This window comes from Salarias fasciatus, chromosome 20, assembly GCF_902148845.1.
Source record: "Salarias fasciatus chromosome 20, fSalaFa1.1, whole genome shotgun sequence".
In the NCBI taxonomy this organism is placed as follows: domain Eukaryota; kingdom Metazoa; phylum Chordata; class Actinopteri; order Blenniiformes; family Blenniidae; genus Salarias; species Salarias fasciatus.
The window spans coordinates 15,037,869-15,054,616 of record NC_043764.1 but is presented as its reverse complement, the minus strand read 5'-3'; the positions used below and the strand labels follow the sequence as shown (position 1 = coordinate 15,054,616).

Here is a 16,748-nt window from a genome sequence, read left to right as displayed (position 1 = left end):
TTTCTGTACTATGGGGGAACATTTAATTTCCCTAGGTATGATTTAAGAACTTGGGGGTATTTATGCCCTGAGCTGGGTTTACGAGACCAAAGATGAAGAGACATGAAATCCACTTCAAATCCACCCCATCACCAATCTCCCATCAGTGCAATCCCGGGCAGAGAGAGAGATGACAACCGCTTTAAAGCCCACAGATATTTGGGATTCTACAAGGGATTTTACAAATGTATTGGGTCCATTAGTTCATCCCAGAGTGCATGTCTACGTGCTCAAATGATGTAGCAAGGGCGATCATACGTGCGAACGGCATGCGTGCACAGACCGTCGTTGCGTTTGAGTCGATTCACATTCCAGCGATGGGAAGAAAACGCCTCGAGGAGAGACGTAAACACACATCCGAGCATCAACACGGCGCTCCCTGAGCGATGCGGTGATTCTGAATTACTTGGTGTTGCATTTATCCACCAGCTTTGGGTCAGACGGCGCCACGATGCTCCTGCAGAGGCGGCCGTCGCCGTCAGAGCTCTCCGCCACTGACCTGTCCCTGATCTAATCTTCATCACAGATAATTGAGCCTCGTTGCAAAAATTCCAATAAATGACTCAAGTGGATTATGCAGCTTAGTGTTTTTTTTGAAGAGAAACTATTTCTAATAATTAATCTCCTTTATCTAAATCTCAGATAAACTGGTGTCAAAATATTCTAATTACAAATGTGACACAAGAATAAAAAAAAGAAACAGTGTGTTTACACTCTGCCCTTCAGGATTGATGCTGCCTGCATTGAAAGTGTCACAACAGACATGTGAATAATAAGATGTGCAGAGCTTTGTTTTTTAATAAGTGTAAACAGCAACATAAATTTAACAGGCAGTCTGAACACATCTTTCATAAGGGCATTTATCAAATACAAAGGTGTCATCACACATGTGAGGATATGTTTATGTATTTGCACATGTGGGGGAAGGGCGCTGCACACAGCCATTCCAATTAATGGCTTTATAGAGTTGGTGTGTGTGTGTGTGTGTGTGTAGCTTTCACACAATCACCATATTATGTGACTGACCTCAAACGGAAAATCCTCATATTGTGAAATGAAGACATATTTTAGGGCTAATTAATTATTATAAATATAATGTAAATGTACTTTAACACAAACCCTCACGTCAAGACTGGGGATAAACGTCAAGGTCACCTCGAGGCAAACTGAACCTTGTTAGGGGTGAAGAGGTGAGGTTAAAGTTGAGGGCAAGCATTATTCAACTAGTAGTTACAGCTCAATTCAAGGCAAGCATGCAGAACATGCCTGTAAGTCAATAGGCATCTAAACATAACAGGCATGCAGACACGCACGCGCATGCATGTGTGTCTGCACCGGAATATGCATTTGCATTTTTGAAGCATTGTCGAGCATTGATTGCTGTTGCATTAATTGCAACATAGACTGAATCCATGGCTCTCTGTAGATGACAGAATGGAAATAATTGCATACCCTTCAGCACAGGAAAAGATTGAAATATGAATGGACAGGAGAGAAGATGCAGGGTGGGGTGGGGGGTGCTGGAAGTCAAGGTCAGCTCCTCTGACCTTATTCACAGTCATCTTTAAAAACGATTTGATTATTAATCTCTTGTTTTGTCATTTTTTTTTGTCTCTCCTTCAACTGACCCATGAGCTCATACGAGCTTAGTAGTCAATTCATTTATATGAGGGAAAAAAAAAATCCCTTGTAAATTTACCGCAACAGCTTAATATCCTGCCATGTGCATGCGTATGTGTGCATCGGTGCGTTGTGTGTTGCTGCGCTGGGGGCGTGTTCTGTCAGCCCTTCAGCCTACGGCTAATGCATAATATCATCCGAGCATGCCACGGCAGCGGGCTTCCACTCATGATGTTCACTGTGCGGTGATGTGTTTCAGCGTTTTGTGTAGACGCGCTGCAAATCCACATCTAATTCTGTCGTGCTTGGCGATGGGAGGTAACGTGAATCGTGTGGCTGTGATTTAAGAGGCGCAGCTGTCCGCTGGGAGATGACACACCATCACACTCACCAATACAACTGGGGACAGTGAGAACACATGAGCAATAAACAGTGAGGGACAGAGGGAAAGAGAGAGAGAGAGAGAGAAAACAAAGGAGTTTTCTTCAATAAAAGCTAATATTAAACTAAATAAAATGCAGAATAAGGCTGGAGACAAGTCAGAGAGTCTGAGAGACAGAGAGTGATCAACAGAGCAAAAGATAAAGAGCTAAAGAGAGAGAGATAACCAGTTAGAGAGACAGAAATAGAGAGAGAGGAGAGGAGAGGGAGCGAGAAAGAGGCAGAGCTCCCTAACTCCAGTGATTCCCTGCCTGGCTGGCTGGCTGGCAGTAAGCTCGGATCTGCCCGCTCGGATGGGCTTTCATGCCCTCGCAGGCAGCGCTGGGGATCCCGAGGGCAGCAGAGGTTTTGACTGCTCATCTCGTCCTCTCTAATTGCCACCTATTGACCAAACCGGCCTGCAGAGATGAGAGTCGGGAGCAGCTAAACTCAGCCCGGCCGACGCTAATGGATCATCCACCAATGACAGTGATAATAATCCATAAAGGGAGCTAAACCAACAGTGAACGCAAGCGGCCCAAAAGACGACTGGCAGAGATGAGAGGTAGGATCACCATCGCTGCACGAGCGTGTGTGTGTGTCTTTGTGTGTTTGGTACAGTGCACGGCTACTTTCGCTCCTGCTACAACTAGTGCGTTGTGTAAACGGTTGTATAACTGAGCGCTTATTGCTTGCTTTTGGCGGCTCGCACATCAGAGCAGCTGCATCCACATCTCGCTCTCGTGCCTTCGTGTTTCCGGCCGCACGCCGCCTCTGAGTCCTGTCAGCTGCAGTTCGTGTCGATACCTGGTTGATCCAAAGGAGCACTTGCTGCGAGGCTGTGCTGAAAACTTATTTGTGTGTGTACGCTGGACTGTGGGGACATGTCGGAGCAAAGAGCCATTCTCCTGTGTTGACCTCATTCTGGAGCTGCTGTTGCAACGCTCCACTGAGCTCACGCTGTGTTTGTGTGTATCTGCGGTGTGTATGTTTGTTTATGAGTAGATGCACACATGCGAGCACATGTGAGTGAGCACGTTCTTGCAGCCGCACACTGTAATTTCACTAACAAGGATGCAATTAACACAGGGCTTTGCAGCACAGCGTGCTTAATCTCTACCCAGCCATGTGATCATGCTTTTTTATGTTGGAACAAGACAGATAATATCATAATGGCAACACTGCCGAGAGCCACGCGAACCAAACAAACACCCAAGATTAGACCTCAGAGCGGCCGGATATTTTTGAACCTATGAATCAGAAAAAAGGTGATGATGGGAAAAGACATTTTGATGTTTAACAAATTTAAGTGCTGATGTTGAATGTTAATTTATATTTTATTTTTTTTAAATATGGTCGTACCAAACATTACTAGGTGGTTATTTGTTATATTACAGTGCTTTGGAATATATATTTCTGTAAAAATGCTGCTCCCAATGCAAATACAGATACAGAGCTCCCACTATTCCAGGTTTTAAAATTCTAGTCAAACTCCAGTTGGTGGAAGCAATAAAATCAACAGTGTGGATCTCTGCAGGATCCGCAACTGCAACCAGTAAGCGAGAGCCGGGGTCGGAGCTTCATTTCTCTGAGCCTGGAGCGAGTCGAGCCAATGCTAAAAATACTGCTGTAATGTTCCAGAAGGAATGGCCATGTGAAGTTATCTCAAAGGGAATCAGACACCCAATATGTGCTGTGTATGGATTAGTGTGTGGGTGAGGGGTTATGAGGCTTTGGTGAAGTCGCTGAAGGCCACTCTCTAAGGGGGAGGCGGGTGGGAGTCAGCATATTAGTAACAAGTTTACTTTCTTGGTTGATAACAATAATAAGAATCAAATTAGAATTTTACACGTGAACAACCAAGAGGAACTAACAGCTTACAAGCAAAAAGTGCAATATTCAGAATTATCTTTACCTTAAATTTATTCTTACTATTATTTCATAACAAAAAGTTGCTGGAAATCGGTGTGAATATTGAAAAACTCTCAAAATGCTTGAATTTATCATGTATTTCTGAACTGAATTTTCCCAGACTTATAAAAATCTGATCCAGTTCCTGTCCACGTGTTTCCACAGTGATCCTGGGATGTGCTGCCCTCCTCTCCCTCCTGTCTCTGTCACACGCCTGCCCGAAAGAGTGCAGCTGCAACAGCAACACCAAGGTGGTGGACTGCCGGGGTCGAGGCCTTTACGACATTCCTCGCCGACTGCATCCAGACACCCAGGAACTCTATCTCCAAGACAACCGGATCAGGGGGCTGGGATCGATGGCCTTCAGGGAAATACCGCTCGTCCGCATTCTGGATTTATCAAATAACTCTATAACGTCTATTTCGCCAACCGCTCTGCTGGGTTTGAGGACTCTACAGCGTCTCAGTCTGGCCTACAACAGCCTCAGAGAGCTGGACAAGCGGATGCTTGGACCCATCCGCTCACTTTCACATCTGGACCTCTCACACAACAGGTTAAGCCTTGACTATAAAAAGTCAACTTTATTGTTTTTATTTAATGTCTGTGTTATATCCTGAAGCTTGAAACCTACTGAGTCTCGTTTGATTTCCTTCCACCAGCCTGTGGGGTTTGTCCGGAGCCATGGGGGACAGTTTACGGAACGTGAGCCACCTTGGGCTGGCACACAACAAGCTAACGCGATTGGACCGCTCTCTGTTGGAGGCTCTGACACATCTGGACAGCCTCACACTCCGAGGTAACCCCTGGAGGTGTGACTGCCAGCTCATCGGCCTCAAACTCTGGCTGGAGACCTACCTCTTTAAAGGTAAGAAGCTCTGAGCAGCCACCGAGGAGTGTTTGTAACATTTCAAATGCTCATATGTCACAATAGATTTCCTGCTGGGCCCGGCATTAAAATATGGTAATATTTCACTATGGTAATAATGTCCTTTTTTTTAAAGGTTATTCTCCAACATTTTGCCCTTTTTTTGTTGTTACTTTCGGTTGAGGTTAACAGGACATGTGGGAAAGAGAGCCTGGATATTACATAAAGCAAAGGCACAGCACACCAGGATACCGCTTTCTTTTAGACAATCTTGTATCCTAAAATTAAATCCAGTCTCCTGCACCTGTAACCCACAGCTACACTCTTCCAATCTCCCAGGTGTTTGCTTTTCAATGTACCTTTTTTTTTTCTTCGCTACACAATTACCCTCAGTCACGAAATAATCTGCTGAGAGTTACACTAACGTCAAAGAAGGAATGACATTTATTTTCTGTGCGTCCATCTTTCAATCGGAGTATTAATAATTTATGTCTCTTCAAGAGAAAAGAAAAAAAAAAAAGCAAGTATAATATATTTTGCGTTTGAAGAGACTGACCGTAGAAACAAGGCTTTACATTCTGTTGTTTTAATGCTTTGGTGACTCACATTCATCGTTGTGTAAGTGGAAAGATTTCTGTGTCTCTTCATCAGTGCTGTTTGGGAGGAGGACCAAAAGCGTAATAAAAATGTGCTTTAGATAAAGATGCATTATAACATTCATCTCTGCGTTTTTTGCTGTGACCGCTGACAATTCGTGCATGATTAAGAATCTCTTGAACACTCTGTACTGGTGGTCTCTCCAATCAGAGATGGTGTGTGTGGGCGATCAGGAGTTATTTGTTATTGCTGAACCACATCATTTTCTATGCTAGATCAAACCCAGCGTGCATTAGATAACAAAATTGCCACTGTGCAACGATAGCTAGGATTACACGGGGTTAGCTGGGCCGCCTACATGCCTGTGTTGAGTTGACATGGCTTGCATCTTAAAGCCTGAAAATTCTAATTACTGCAGCGCAGAACAATGGATAGGGATACAAGGACGTGTGCTTAGTAGAAAGCCAGTGGTTAATCAGGCAGGCAGAAAGAAAGTGTGACGAGGCGTGCTTCACATGAACACAGAGGAGAATTCACCAGACGCAGAGGTTAGATGAAGAAGTCCTAATTCAACAAACTCGATTCCTTTCAACAACAGAAAACCTTGAGATAATTTAGTCACTTAAAGTAATCCGGAACAACACAGTAGTTGTTGAAAAAAAAAAAAAAAAAAAAAGAGCAGTGATTTGTTGGTTTTGGCTCTAGTGTGATGATCAGGATTGCGGCTTCCTCTCTTGTAAGCTGCCAAAAGGGAAATGGGTAATTAACATCAAGTGCCGAGCTAATGATGCACAACAACTTACTGATCCAAGTCTCACACTTTCATCTTTCCCCCGTGAGTCCAACTGCTCTCACTCCTTCCTTCTGATCTTAAGGTGGAGTTGTGGACGAGGTGCTCTGCTCCCAGCCGGAGGAAATGAGGGACAGAGACCTGCAGAAAGTCCCGTACCAGCTCTTCCACGTCTGCATGACGACCAGCTACCACTACCTGTTCGCCAACCTGCACCACCTGGAGTCGGAGAGGCTGCTGCGAGGCCACACCCACGGCAACCACGCTCATCCCTCCAGCCACGCTCTCCACGTCCCCATGGCGATGGGGGAGGGTTTCGTCGGCGGCGGGGGAGGAGGAGGCGGCGGAGGGGGAGGGGGCATGCCGGAGTGTGAAACTAAGCAGAAGCACCGGCCTGTCAACCTGCGCCACGCCATCGCCACGGTGATCATCACAGGCGTGGTGTGCGGGATCGTGTGTCTGATGATGCTGGCCGCGGCGGTGTACGGATGTGCCTACGCCGCCATCATGGCCAAATACCAGCGAGAGCTGAAGAAGAACGAGGAGCTGGCGGCGGCGCAGGGGGCCGATCACGCCACGGCGGATGAGAAGGAACCACTGGAGAATGCTATCGCCTGAGGAGACGGTCACGTCCGCCCCATCGTTCAAACACGGGCCGCAACCCTTTAACCTGTTAGTCTTCGGACGCCATGCGTGACCTCGTGCATGTATGAGTGACAGAAAAGCGAAGGGAGAATGATTTTTGTTTATCTTTTTGTGTACGTTCACCTCATTTCTGAGATGTGGGTAGCGAAATTCCACAGGTATTTGACTATGCACTAACGAGAGGAGTATCTTTTACTGTATGCGGGTTCGACGGGCAGGCCAAAGACATGGGAATCCATTATGTCTGAAGAAAAAAATGCATATCAACGTTAGGAACAAATTGCTATATATTTATAATTGTGTATTTGTAGGTTTATTAGTAAAGCTCTGATATTTATAAAAAAAAAGATGGATTTTAGAATTGATTGAATTGTCTTTTGTTTGTTGTTCATAACTTTGAGTCTGTTGATGTTTTACTGAAAACTCATAGGAGGCAGCTGCTGTCATTTCATTTCTGTCCTGCGTTGTTGGTGTCATTGATGTGCGTGTGTGTGTGTCTGTGTCTGTGTGTGCACGCGCCTGCGTGCGTGCAAGAGCGTGTGCGTGGATATGAATGCACATATTTCTGAACATTGGGAGCGTTTGTGCCTAATACCGTGATTACCGTTCTGAGAAAGAATATTTTTCCGGTAACTTGAGAGAAAATGGGGAAATTCATCGAAGCAATATTGAAAAAAACTTAAAGAGAAACTCTGAACCCTGCCTTGTTGACTTTCTCTGACTTTGGGAGTTCGTGGCTCTGAATTATCATCTGGCAGTCGCTCCCACGCATTCAGACTTTCAGCACTGCAACTTTTGAGAAGCGTTCAGTCTTGTTTGTGCGTCAATGATGATTACATAATAGTAGTCATGTCCTTCAGTATGTATTAGATGAAATAAAGAGAAATATTTTACCTGTATGTATGCTGGCAATCAATCTGAGACGGCCGTGTACATGCAAAAAGTTTTCTTTTAAAACCATCAAGGTCCCTGAGTCCCTAGTTTATATGTGATTTTTTTTTCTTCTCAGTTTCTGGTGCTACTTGCACTGTTTTTTCCTTCTGATTTTCAGGTTGAGCAAAATACTGTGTATTATGCTTGCAGATATGTTAATAATTTGCATTTTGTGAGAGACTGGATGATCATATGATGTTTGTATCATTGACATTGTATTTCTTCAAGGGAATTGCCTAACCTTCACTGTTTTCTGATGGAGTTCACTGGCACCATGACAAAGACATTCTTATATAATGCAATGCAACATCGAATGATTCACAATTTAAAATTCATATCTCTATATCATTAGATTACAAGAGAAATGTCCCAGAGAGGATTACCAGGAAGTGCTCTGAGATTACAGTAACCGTCCAGCTCGCTGCAGACATCACATCCCGCTAAGTATTAATGGATGATTAGCAATCACAGGTGATTTTGCGCCGTCTCGCCAACGCTCATACCTCAGCGTGCACAGATGCCTCTGGTCTGAACGCCCGACCTGACTCTCTGTGTGTATTACAGCAGCAGACTCACTGCACGTGGCTCAGGATGTGACCACAAATGCAGACGGACGGACACACGCACGCGCGCACACGCATACACACGCAGAAACGCCGTGACTCAAGTGGTTTCTGCAGCGCCCGTGGTGTGTGATGTCATCAGCCTGTCCTGTTAGGTTAGCGTATTCGCGTATTCACAAGTCTGCAGCTCAGTGGAGCGCAGGGCAGCGAAAACTGGCCCGAACCGGCCTACGCTAAATTTGCATTCTAGCCTACATCCCTCATCCCATCTGACTCTCTTATATAAAATCCTCCTTACAGATATCCCCCGATCCGACAGGCACGATCGTCATCGCTGTACATCGGCACCCACTCCAACAATAGGGTCTTGAAAAAAATCCTCCTTTGCCGGTTAGTCACTTTGGATCGCTGCTCAGCAGGATTTCAGAGAGCGATATTATCTTAAAACAACAGTGATCAAGTCAACAGGGTCAAATAATTCTGTGGGCTGGTGTAAACTGTGGGCTGCTTGTGCTCCACTCTGCCTGAAATGTGATGCACGGTGCGCGTTTGCGCGTGTGCACGTGCGCCATGGCACTGCACAGACTCTCCCATCTCTGTCCTTCTGCTCCAGTGGTTTCCCCCAGGCCAAGACTACCCACAATGCACCACTTTCATGTCAACGCATTCAGGCACCGTGAAATAATTTTCTCTTCCTCTGCCCTTTTATTTCCTTCCTCAGTTTATTATTGCATTTCCAAAAGATTCCCCTCTTCCTTCTGCTCAGAGTTTGTTTTTCCCTGGTAGTCGTCTGTGTATTTCTGTTAGCATAACCAACTCCCATTACCTGACAAGACAACAAGCACTGATAACCATCTGAAGAGGTTGTTTGCTTTCACATCAGATAAAAGCTGTGCTCCATGTTGTTTGGTTGCGTATGTAAAGGATGCCAGCAACTTGAATTCATCGAGAGTGATTTCTTAAGCTTCAAGTAAGACAGATGCACACACTTAAAAGACGCCAACACAACACTGAATGAAAGAAACAAACAAACAAAAAAAAAGACTTGGGTTAAAGTCTAATGTGATAATAAAAACAGGATGCTGCGATTTCTGTGTTCAAACCCATTTTACCCAACAAAAAAACATTATGTTGACAGTAAGACGAATCACAATTTCCTGAAAAAACCCAGAAACACAATGATAAAGTTAACCTTAAAGTTAACAGCATTTCCTGTTCTTGAAAAGATAAATGTGTGGGGCACAAGTTATTGCTGGAATATTAGGAAAAATGTTTCACCACATACTAGTCTGATTGGAGTTGCTCAGCACTCCCAGATCACTTTCATGAAAGAGGAATTGCATTCTTGGGGTGAAAGGTCCTGTCTCCAGATGTTTACTACCTGGACTCTTCTACTGTAACACTATGAAGACTTTTCAGCATGGATAGTGGCTTTCCAGATGTGCAAGCAGCCCATGCTCGAGGCATTAATGTGACTCTTAACCACGAGGGATGCTCATGTGCGCCGCTGTCAAGCTGGATGACCCCTCCACTCTCAGCTTGCAGGACATTGCTCTTGTGGTTTCCAAGCAAAAAGAAATAAATTTGGATTTATCTGACCACAGAACTGTTTTCCATTTTGCCTCAGCCCTTTTTAATTGAGCTTTAGCACAGAAAAGCCACCGACGTTTCTAGATTGTGTTCACATGTGGCTGCTTCTCTGCATGTTACAGCTCTGACTTGCATTTGAGAACTATGTTCACAGACAATGGTTTCTGGGAGTATTCCTGAGCCTAAAACTAGGCTTGTTCCTTTGTTTCCATATTTTGTTTAAAAAAAAATGTTGCTGCAACCATGCAGTCAGTCTGAAAATAACTCTTGTTATTATCTAATGTGTTGTTTCTCTTCTACAGTCCATAAATTGGTTCATGAGAATTGCGAACCAATGCACCGTACATGTTGCAGAAGCATCTTCTCCTTTTTAAGCCAAATCCTCTGTTGATATTTCACTCAAGGTCTCAGTGTGGAAATTTAAAGAGCTTTTGATGAAGAACTTCACAGGGTGTGACGCCAAAAATAATAATCCCTTTCTAAATCTCACTCTCATCCAGAGTGAACTTGATCACATTAAGCTACAATTCAAATGTCCTGCTGCTTCTGTGGGGAGAAGGTGGGTGATGAAGGATGTCATGTCACAACTCTCCCAAAGATAATAACTACCGTGAAGCCGTGTGTCTACATCTCGATTCCCCCCCCCCCCCCCCCCTCCTTTTCCCCCGGTTCTGAAGTTCCTTTCCACTGTAACTGAGATGATGGCTAACAGAACAACAGCCACACTTTATACAATCAACTTGCTGATTGCACCAAGTTGAATTACATGGGCGTAACGTTGTGGGGCTTCTGACTCACCAGGATGTGAGATGAGGCACGCCACAAAGAAATCATCTCAGCCACAATACGCCTTGAATAGAAACAGAGGAAAAACAAACGCATGAAAGGCGTTTGGGAGAGGAGCTTCTGATATTTTGTTTAGAAATGAATATTCTTGGATGTGAAAGGCCATCTGCATGTGTTGCATGTTTGGACTCCAAAAGCAACTCAAACAGAACATGTGACCTGTGGTTGTTTCAGCTTGAGTCTGGGGAGACAACTCAACACTTCTTCAACAAAGCACGGCAAAGAGGGCAGAAGTGTGTGTGTGCGTGTGTGTGTTTTTCTGTATGTGTGTGTGAGTGTGAAAGAGAAAGAGCCACTTGAGTTCCCACTTACCCGCAGCTATGGGTGATTTCCTCTCATCCAGAAGCTGAATGGCGGTGCTGGCCAGTACAACACTCTTGTTTTCTGATCCTAAACCACATGCATAAGCACAAAACACCCACACACACGCACACACACACGCACAAAGTTCACATCACAGTCATATCATAATTCTCTATATTAGTTTTGAGCTGACCACAGGGTGATTGGAGAGAGAAACACTGAACATGAGTACCGCAGACTGCTATTTCATGGCTGCAGCTCGCTACCACAGTCCTGAGAGGAAGAGTGCATCTGAGGCAAGTCCGGTGAGTAAATAAGAGGCTTTCAGATCACTTGTATTAGCTGGCACTAATGGAAAGCCTGAGGCTGAACAGATGAGAACACATTCTCCCTTTGGTGGAGAAACCATTTCTTAGAGAAACAGTTAAACCGAAAATGCGTGAGGTGCTTAAGTGTATGTGTGCCTTCATGCGACTGTGTGTGGCTGTATGTGCATTCTGGGCAAGTCACTATGGAAAGGGCTGAACCTCCTCCTAACGTATCTTATTACAAGCCACAGCAATCAGCCCTATCCACAAGAACACAGCCCAGAATTAATAAGAGAGGAAGGAGAGGTACGCATGCACAGCCAGAAAGAAAGGGCCAGATATGGGTGAAAGAGGGAAAAGAAGGGGCAGGGAATATTTTATTAGGTGCGTGTGCAAATAGCAAAAATAAAAAGCTCTTCTGAATTATCATATCATGTGCTTTTATAACTCCCTGGCCCGGTTTAATCAAACTCGTCCATTATATTGTCTGCCACAAGCCGCAGCAACTGAGAGGATTTGAGAGAAAAAGTATCCCAAAACATCGAAATCAAACATCTGTGAGGAAAATGTATTAAAAAAACAACAACAAAATAACACGATAAAGGTTTTCACGAACCGGTGTTGAAAGGCAGCGAGTAAACAAAGGTGCCGGGAACTTGTTCGGCCGCTCTCTTGTACCACAGGGGAAAATGATCTGCGTTGAACACCCCCTCCTTGTCCTCAGCTGTGAGGAAGTCTCTTGAAGCGGAAAAGAAAATAATACAAATGACACACGTACGTACACACACACACACACACACACACACACACAAAAGAGCAAATGTACTCATGTGAATTATGAGCCAAAAAAATAAAAGTCTCGGTTTCACCACTGCCCATCTACGTACTGGTTTGTGAGCTCGTCAGGCCCCACAAACAGATTGATTCTGGAGAGTCCTGTTCTGGTGCCCAGGTATGCTATCTCCACACCTTTATCAGAGTTCCTGTTAGTAGGAATAACAAACACGCAATAATCTTAGATACATTTATTCACTTCTCTAAAAGTGCATTTTCATCTGGAGCATTTCTGCGACTGATTATAAAAGTGACCACAGGATTCTGTTTCTGTTGAGTCTATCACGAACACCTCCTGTACGGCTGGTAAATATGGAAAAAGAAAATCAGAGCGGACCACGTACTCTGACTTGTTGAGAACGAGGCTGGTCCAGTAGGCTTCCAGCGGGGCGGTCACCACCGCGTCGAACAGGACCTCCTGAATTAACTCCTTGTCACCTAACAACACGAAGGGGGAAATAGTCACGCTTTAACTTATAATTTAATGTGTTAAATCATTTTAGTGTGTTCCTGCAACCATAAATGAACAGAACTCACATTGTAAATGGGGCTCGTGTCCACCCAGATAGAGTTTGATTGCTTCGATCTGGGAGAGGTAGCGGTGTTCTGGGTGCTCGTCCGTGTTGCAGTACGTCCTGTAACATGAAATAAAAAAGGAAAATAGGAATATTGGAGAAAATAAAAACACACAAAGCACTGCTACAATTGGCTCACAGCCATTACCTTTCAGAAATGATTTCTTTTCTGAATAAAATGACAATCACTGTCCAGTTCTGGTCATATGAGAGCTGCTTTCAGTTGTCTTTGGATAGCAAAGCATCCACAATGAAAGTTTTGAACTGAAATAAAGCCTTTTTCTTTCATTTGCCAGCATTAGTTTGAAAAGCTTTTAATATAATGTGTTTAGATGTTGGTTTCCAATTCCAGTGACCTCAAGTCATCATGTGACACAAACCATCAAGTCAAAGTCCTACCGATCAAAAATCGCCTTACACAACAGCACGAATTCATAACTGATTGATTTAATAATTCGGCTGAATATTTAGGAAGGAGTCCAGTCGCAATCAATCAATTATATGATGGAGCAGAATGAAATAGTTGCGTTGTATTCTCTTACCACTCGTCTGCCAGCGCTACGTCGGGATGCTCCAAGTCGTGGAGGCCTGTAACAGGACGAGAGCCGCACGCTCAGAACAATCAAGCAAAAGCACTCAACATTAACTTAGAATAATAGTTGTGGGCATCTACATCTCACATGCATACACACTTAAACACACACCAGGGGTGAAAAATGTGTTTTTTGAACGGACGTGACAGGTCTGATTAGATCAGGAAGAGCCAAGTCATGCTCAGAGGGCTCGGCATGATGGACATGTTTAGAGAAACACACAGACAGACAGACAGACAGACAGACACACACACACACACACACACACCACCCCATGAATATTAACGTGCATGAGGTTTGACACACACATGCGCACAGCCGCAGACATAAAACACGTTGAAGGAGCTACTAAAGAAATATTGAACTTCCTCTCCGGTTGTGGCTTTCAAATATTTTTATCACTGCATTTCTATGAATTGTGCAGAAAATGATAGGAAAAAAAAAAACCCTGCGAGAACCGAGAATGGCTACTTGAGTGGTTTTCAGTGTCAGTGTAACATCTTCAGAATAAAATACTGACGTTGTAGATTTTACAGACAAGATATATGACCACTTTATACAACGTGCTTCTTCACTACTGTTCCTATTGGACTGCTGACTGCAAAGACTGTTTCTGCTTCTCCATTTAAACTTTCTTTATATTCTAATTATTTTACAAAGATATATCATGTATATACTGTGCGCCATTATCATATAACCATTTGTATAATAAAGCTGTTTTACATCCAGTGCATATTGATATGATGATGACGGTGTGTGTGAGTGTGTGTCACCTGCTCCAGTAGATTATAATTTCAGGTGTCGGTCTTTTCGGACTCAACCCAAACAGATTTAGGGTTGAGCGTCATTTCGAACCTGTTATGAGTTTACCGCCCTAACCGTTAGGCTGTAGCGTCTGTCTCTTGGTAATGGAATAAACAAGAAGTAGTCGTGTGACCTACTCTTCTTTTTCAACCTGTAATATAATGCCTTTTTAAGACACTTTAAACAAACAGACATGATGTGGTAAACAAAGGATTGCAGACCTCAAAAGGGAAAAGTAGAGGAGAAAACACACTACCTTCCTCCACCGTGACATTTCCTCTGAAGAAAAACTTGCCATGGCCTCTGGAAAGAGCAACTCCCAGGCTGAAAACGCACACACACACACACAAAATCACACATTCTCAAAAAAAATACTCCACAACACACTTTAAAAGCAAAGAATGCATTTCAATCAGCATAAACTTTGTTAAATGTTCCAGTTTTCTGACCTGAAAGGAGTTCCTTTGATGTCTGTGTAGTAGTAATCATTATGCAAAACCAGCACGCGTTTCTGGAACAGAATAAAGGATTAATGCACCGTGCTGGATGCTGCAGAAAACCTGGAGCTATCAGAGAACAAACACATGGAGTGATTCCTTTGAATTTAGCTCCATCTAGTGGTAAAGAAACAACAAGCTCGTGTTTGACGTTTAAGACCTGATGAGGGAAGAAAAGATTATCTACATGTACTATGAGAGGGTTTATTTTCCACAGGAAATGCTTAATAATCGGGGTAATGAAGCTTTCAACCAAAACACGCATATAGACTTGAATTTTCTGTTATTTCCCCTCTCCGCGTCTCTCCTTCTGTCCGTGTCTCTCTCAGAGGGGGAAGCGGTGAAACAGAATCATCGGGCTGCTGTTCCCTCCACATTCAGCAACATGTGCTCGGTGGAGATAAGAGGCTCACATGCACAGAGACACACACTAGTGCATGCAGAGCAAACCAAATCAGAAACAAAATCCCCCAGTCAATCCTGTACATCGCCCTGCCAAGTGTAATAACCCTGCTGCAGAGCCGATTCTGCCTGCTGAGTCTTTGCTTTGTCACACCTTTTGGGACCTTCGTAAAAAAAAAAAAAAAAAAACTTGTTTCTTTGCTTTTCCCGAGTTTGTCATCCCTCACCCCTTTGTCCACACTCTTCTTCACCTCCATGGAGAACGTTCCGGTTTTCCGGTTGACCATAGCGTTTCTCAACTAGAGAGACAGTGAACACACATAACCCTCCATCAGACTGTGTTCAGATGAGAGCTCGAGATGATGATGATGATGATGATGATGATGATGATGATGATGATGATGATGATGAAGATGAACGCATTTCCGTCTCACCGTGTCGTCTTTATCCTCCCACTCCACCTCCGACAGGTCCACGCTGCTGTAGTTCGGCTTCCGCCGTTTCTTGCCGTCTCCGTACTGGACAGTCACATGTAAATGCGCAAACATTGAGAGATGAAGATTCCAGAAAAAAAACCAATACAGCGTGCCTAAAACGAGAGATGGACGAGTAAAACGGCTTCCAAAATATTCACTATCAACATCTCTCCAACTGCTCAGCATTGAATCCAATAAACACTCGTATTTGTGTGTGTTGCCCACCAATCTGCCCACAGGCTCGGTGGTGACTTGTGTGGCTGAGAGTTCCATAAAAAGCAAATTTGTTAAATCGGGAAACAAATAAAAAAAGCAAACACCAATCAGTGGAGTAGTTTGTTGACCCTGTAGTTCATTTATGTGTTTCTAATTTCAGCCCCTGAGGCCACTAGAAATAAAAAAATTTCATCTGTCAGTTTATTGAAATGTTTTAATAATTTCGTTGCAATATTGTATTGGCATAGTTTGTCATAAATTAAGTTTGTCATTTCAAATTTGCATCCACAATAGATCAAGTTTACTGCAAAATGTACTTTTAAATATAGAAATTTGTAATTTCTTATGCGGCCTCCCAACAAAACTGTGTATCTGTGGAACGATCATCGATCTATCATGGTTTTAGAGGGATTCTGAGAAAAACCCTCCACTGGCTGGATCCCAGCAATCCTATTGACCCTGTTCGATGTGAACTTTAAATAAAAGTGGCACACGCTGGAGTATTGTACCTACTAATTACATTTCATGTGTTTCTTGTGTGTGTGTGTGCACTTCTAAATCTCTCTCCATTCATCTGTCAGAGGACAGACTCCCACCCCTCATTAGCTGTTAAACAGCGTTCATTAGCATCTTTAATTAGACCACTATTAAACCATCGTCTGTCTGTTCGCTCCTCTCTTGTTCTTCTATTCTCATCCCATCTCTTAATATCTCTCTGTTTGCATCCTGCTTTTTCACCCAACACACCTCTGTTCTCATGTTCGGCAGGTTCCCTGCTCTTTCCCAGCCTCCCCTCCTCCCCCCTCCACCCCTCAACCTCTTGTGAAAGGAGTGGGTGAGTACAATAGAGTTAATCACAGCCATTCAAAAGCTGTATCTCCGACTATTCACATAACAGCAGAGACCTGGAACACACTCTCC

General features: G+C 43.8%; 2 protein-coding genes across 3 annotated transcripts in view; one reads left to right on the top strand and one right to left on the bottom strand.

Annotated features, from left to right (window-relative positions):
• The window catches only part of LOC115407568 (voltage-dependent calcium channel subunit alpha-2/delta-3-like), a 107,185-nt gene that overhangs the window by 15,233 nt on the left and 75,204 nt on the right, over positions 1–16,748 (bottom strand). For both annotated transcript variants that reach the window (XM_030117960.1, XM_030117959.1), the window contains 10 exons: positions 15,570–15,653; positions 15,363–15,434; positions 14,686–14,747; positions 14,493–14,560; positions 13,382–13,427; positions 12,802–12,899; positions 12,609–12,702; positions 12,318–12,413; positions 12,047–12,168; positions 11,132–11,209 (listed from right to left, as the gene is read on the bottom strand). In XM_030117960.1, the coding sequence (XP_029973820.1) occupies positions 11,132–11,209; positions 12,047–12,168; positions 12,318–12,413; positions 12,609–12,702; positions 12,802–12,899; positions 13,382–13,427; positions 14,493–14,560; positions 14,686–14,747; positions 15,363–15,434; positions 15,570–15,653 (820 nt within the window). The remainder of the gene's footprint in view (positions 1–11,131; positions 11,210–12,046; positions 12,169–12,317; positions 12,414–12,608; positions 12,703–12,801; positions 12,900–13,381; positions 13,428–14,492; positions 14,561–14,685; positions 14,748–15,362; positions 15,435–15,569; positions 15,654–16,748) is intronic.
• lrtm1 (leucine rich repeat transmembrane protein 1) lies at positions 2,427–7,847 on the top strand. The gene is made up of 4 exons (XM_030117961.1): positions 2,427–2,644; positions 4,156–4,543; positions 4,650–4,855; positions 6,328–7,847. The coding sequence occupies exons 1-4, from the start codon at positions 2,638–2,640 to the stop codon at positions 6,858–6,860; spliced, it is 1,134 nt and encodes a 377-aa protein (XP_029973821.1). The 5' UTR covers positions 2,427–2,637; the 3' UTR covers positions 6,861–7,847.

Excerpts from the sequence above, each read along its gene's own strand:
- lrtm1 (XM_030117961.1), top strand. Across the intron at positions 4,544-4,649 it reads CTGGACCTCTCACACAACAG|CCTGTGGGGTTTGTCCGGAG; the intron begins GTTAAGCCTTGA and ends TCCTTCCACCAG. Across the intron at positions 4,856-6,327 it reads GGAGACCTACCTCTTTAAAG|GTGGAGTTGTGGACGAGGTG; the intron begins GTAAGAAGCTCT and ends TCTGATCTTAAG.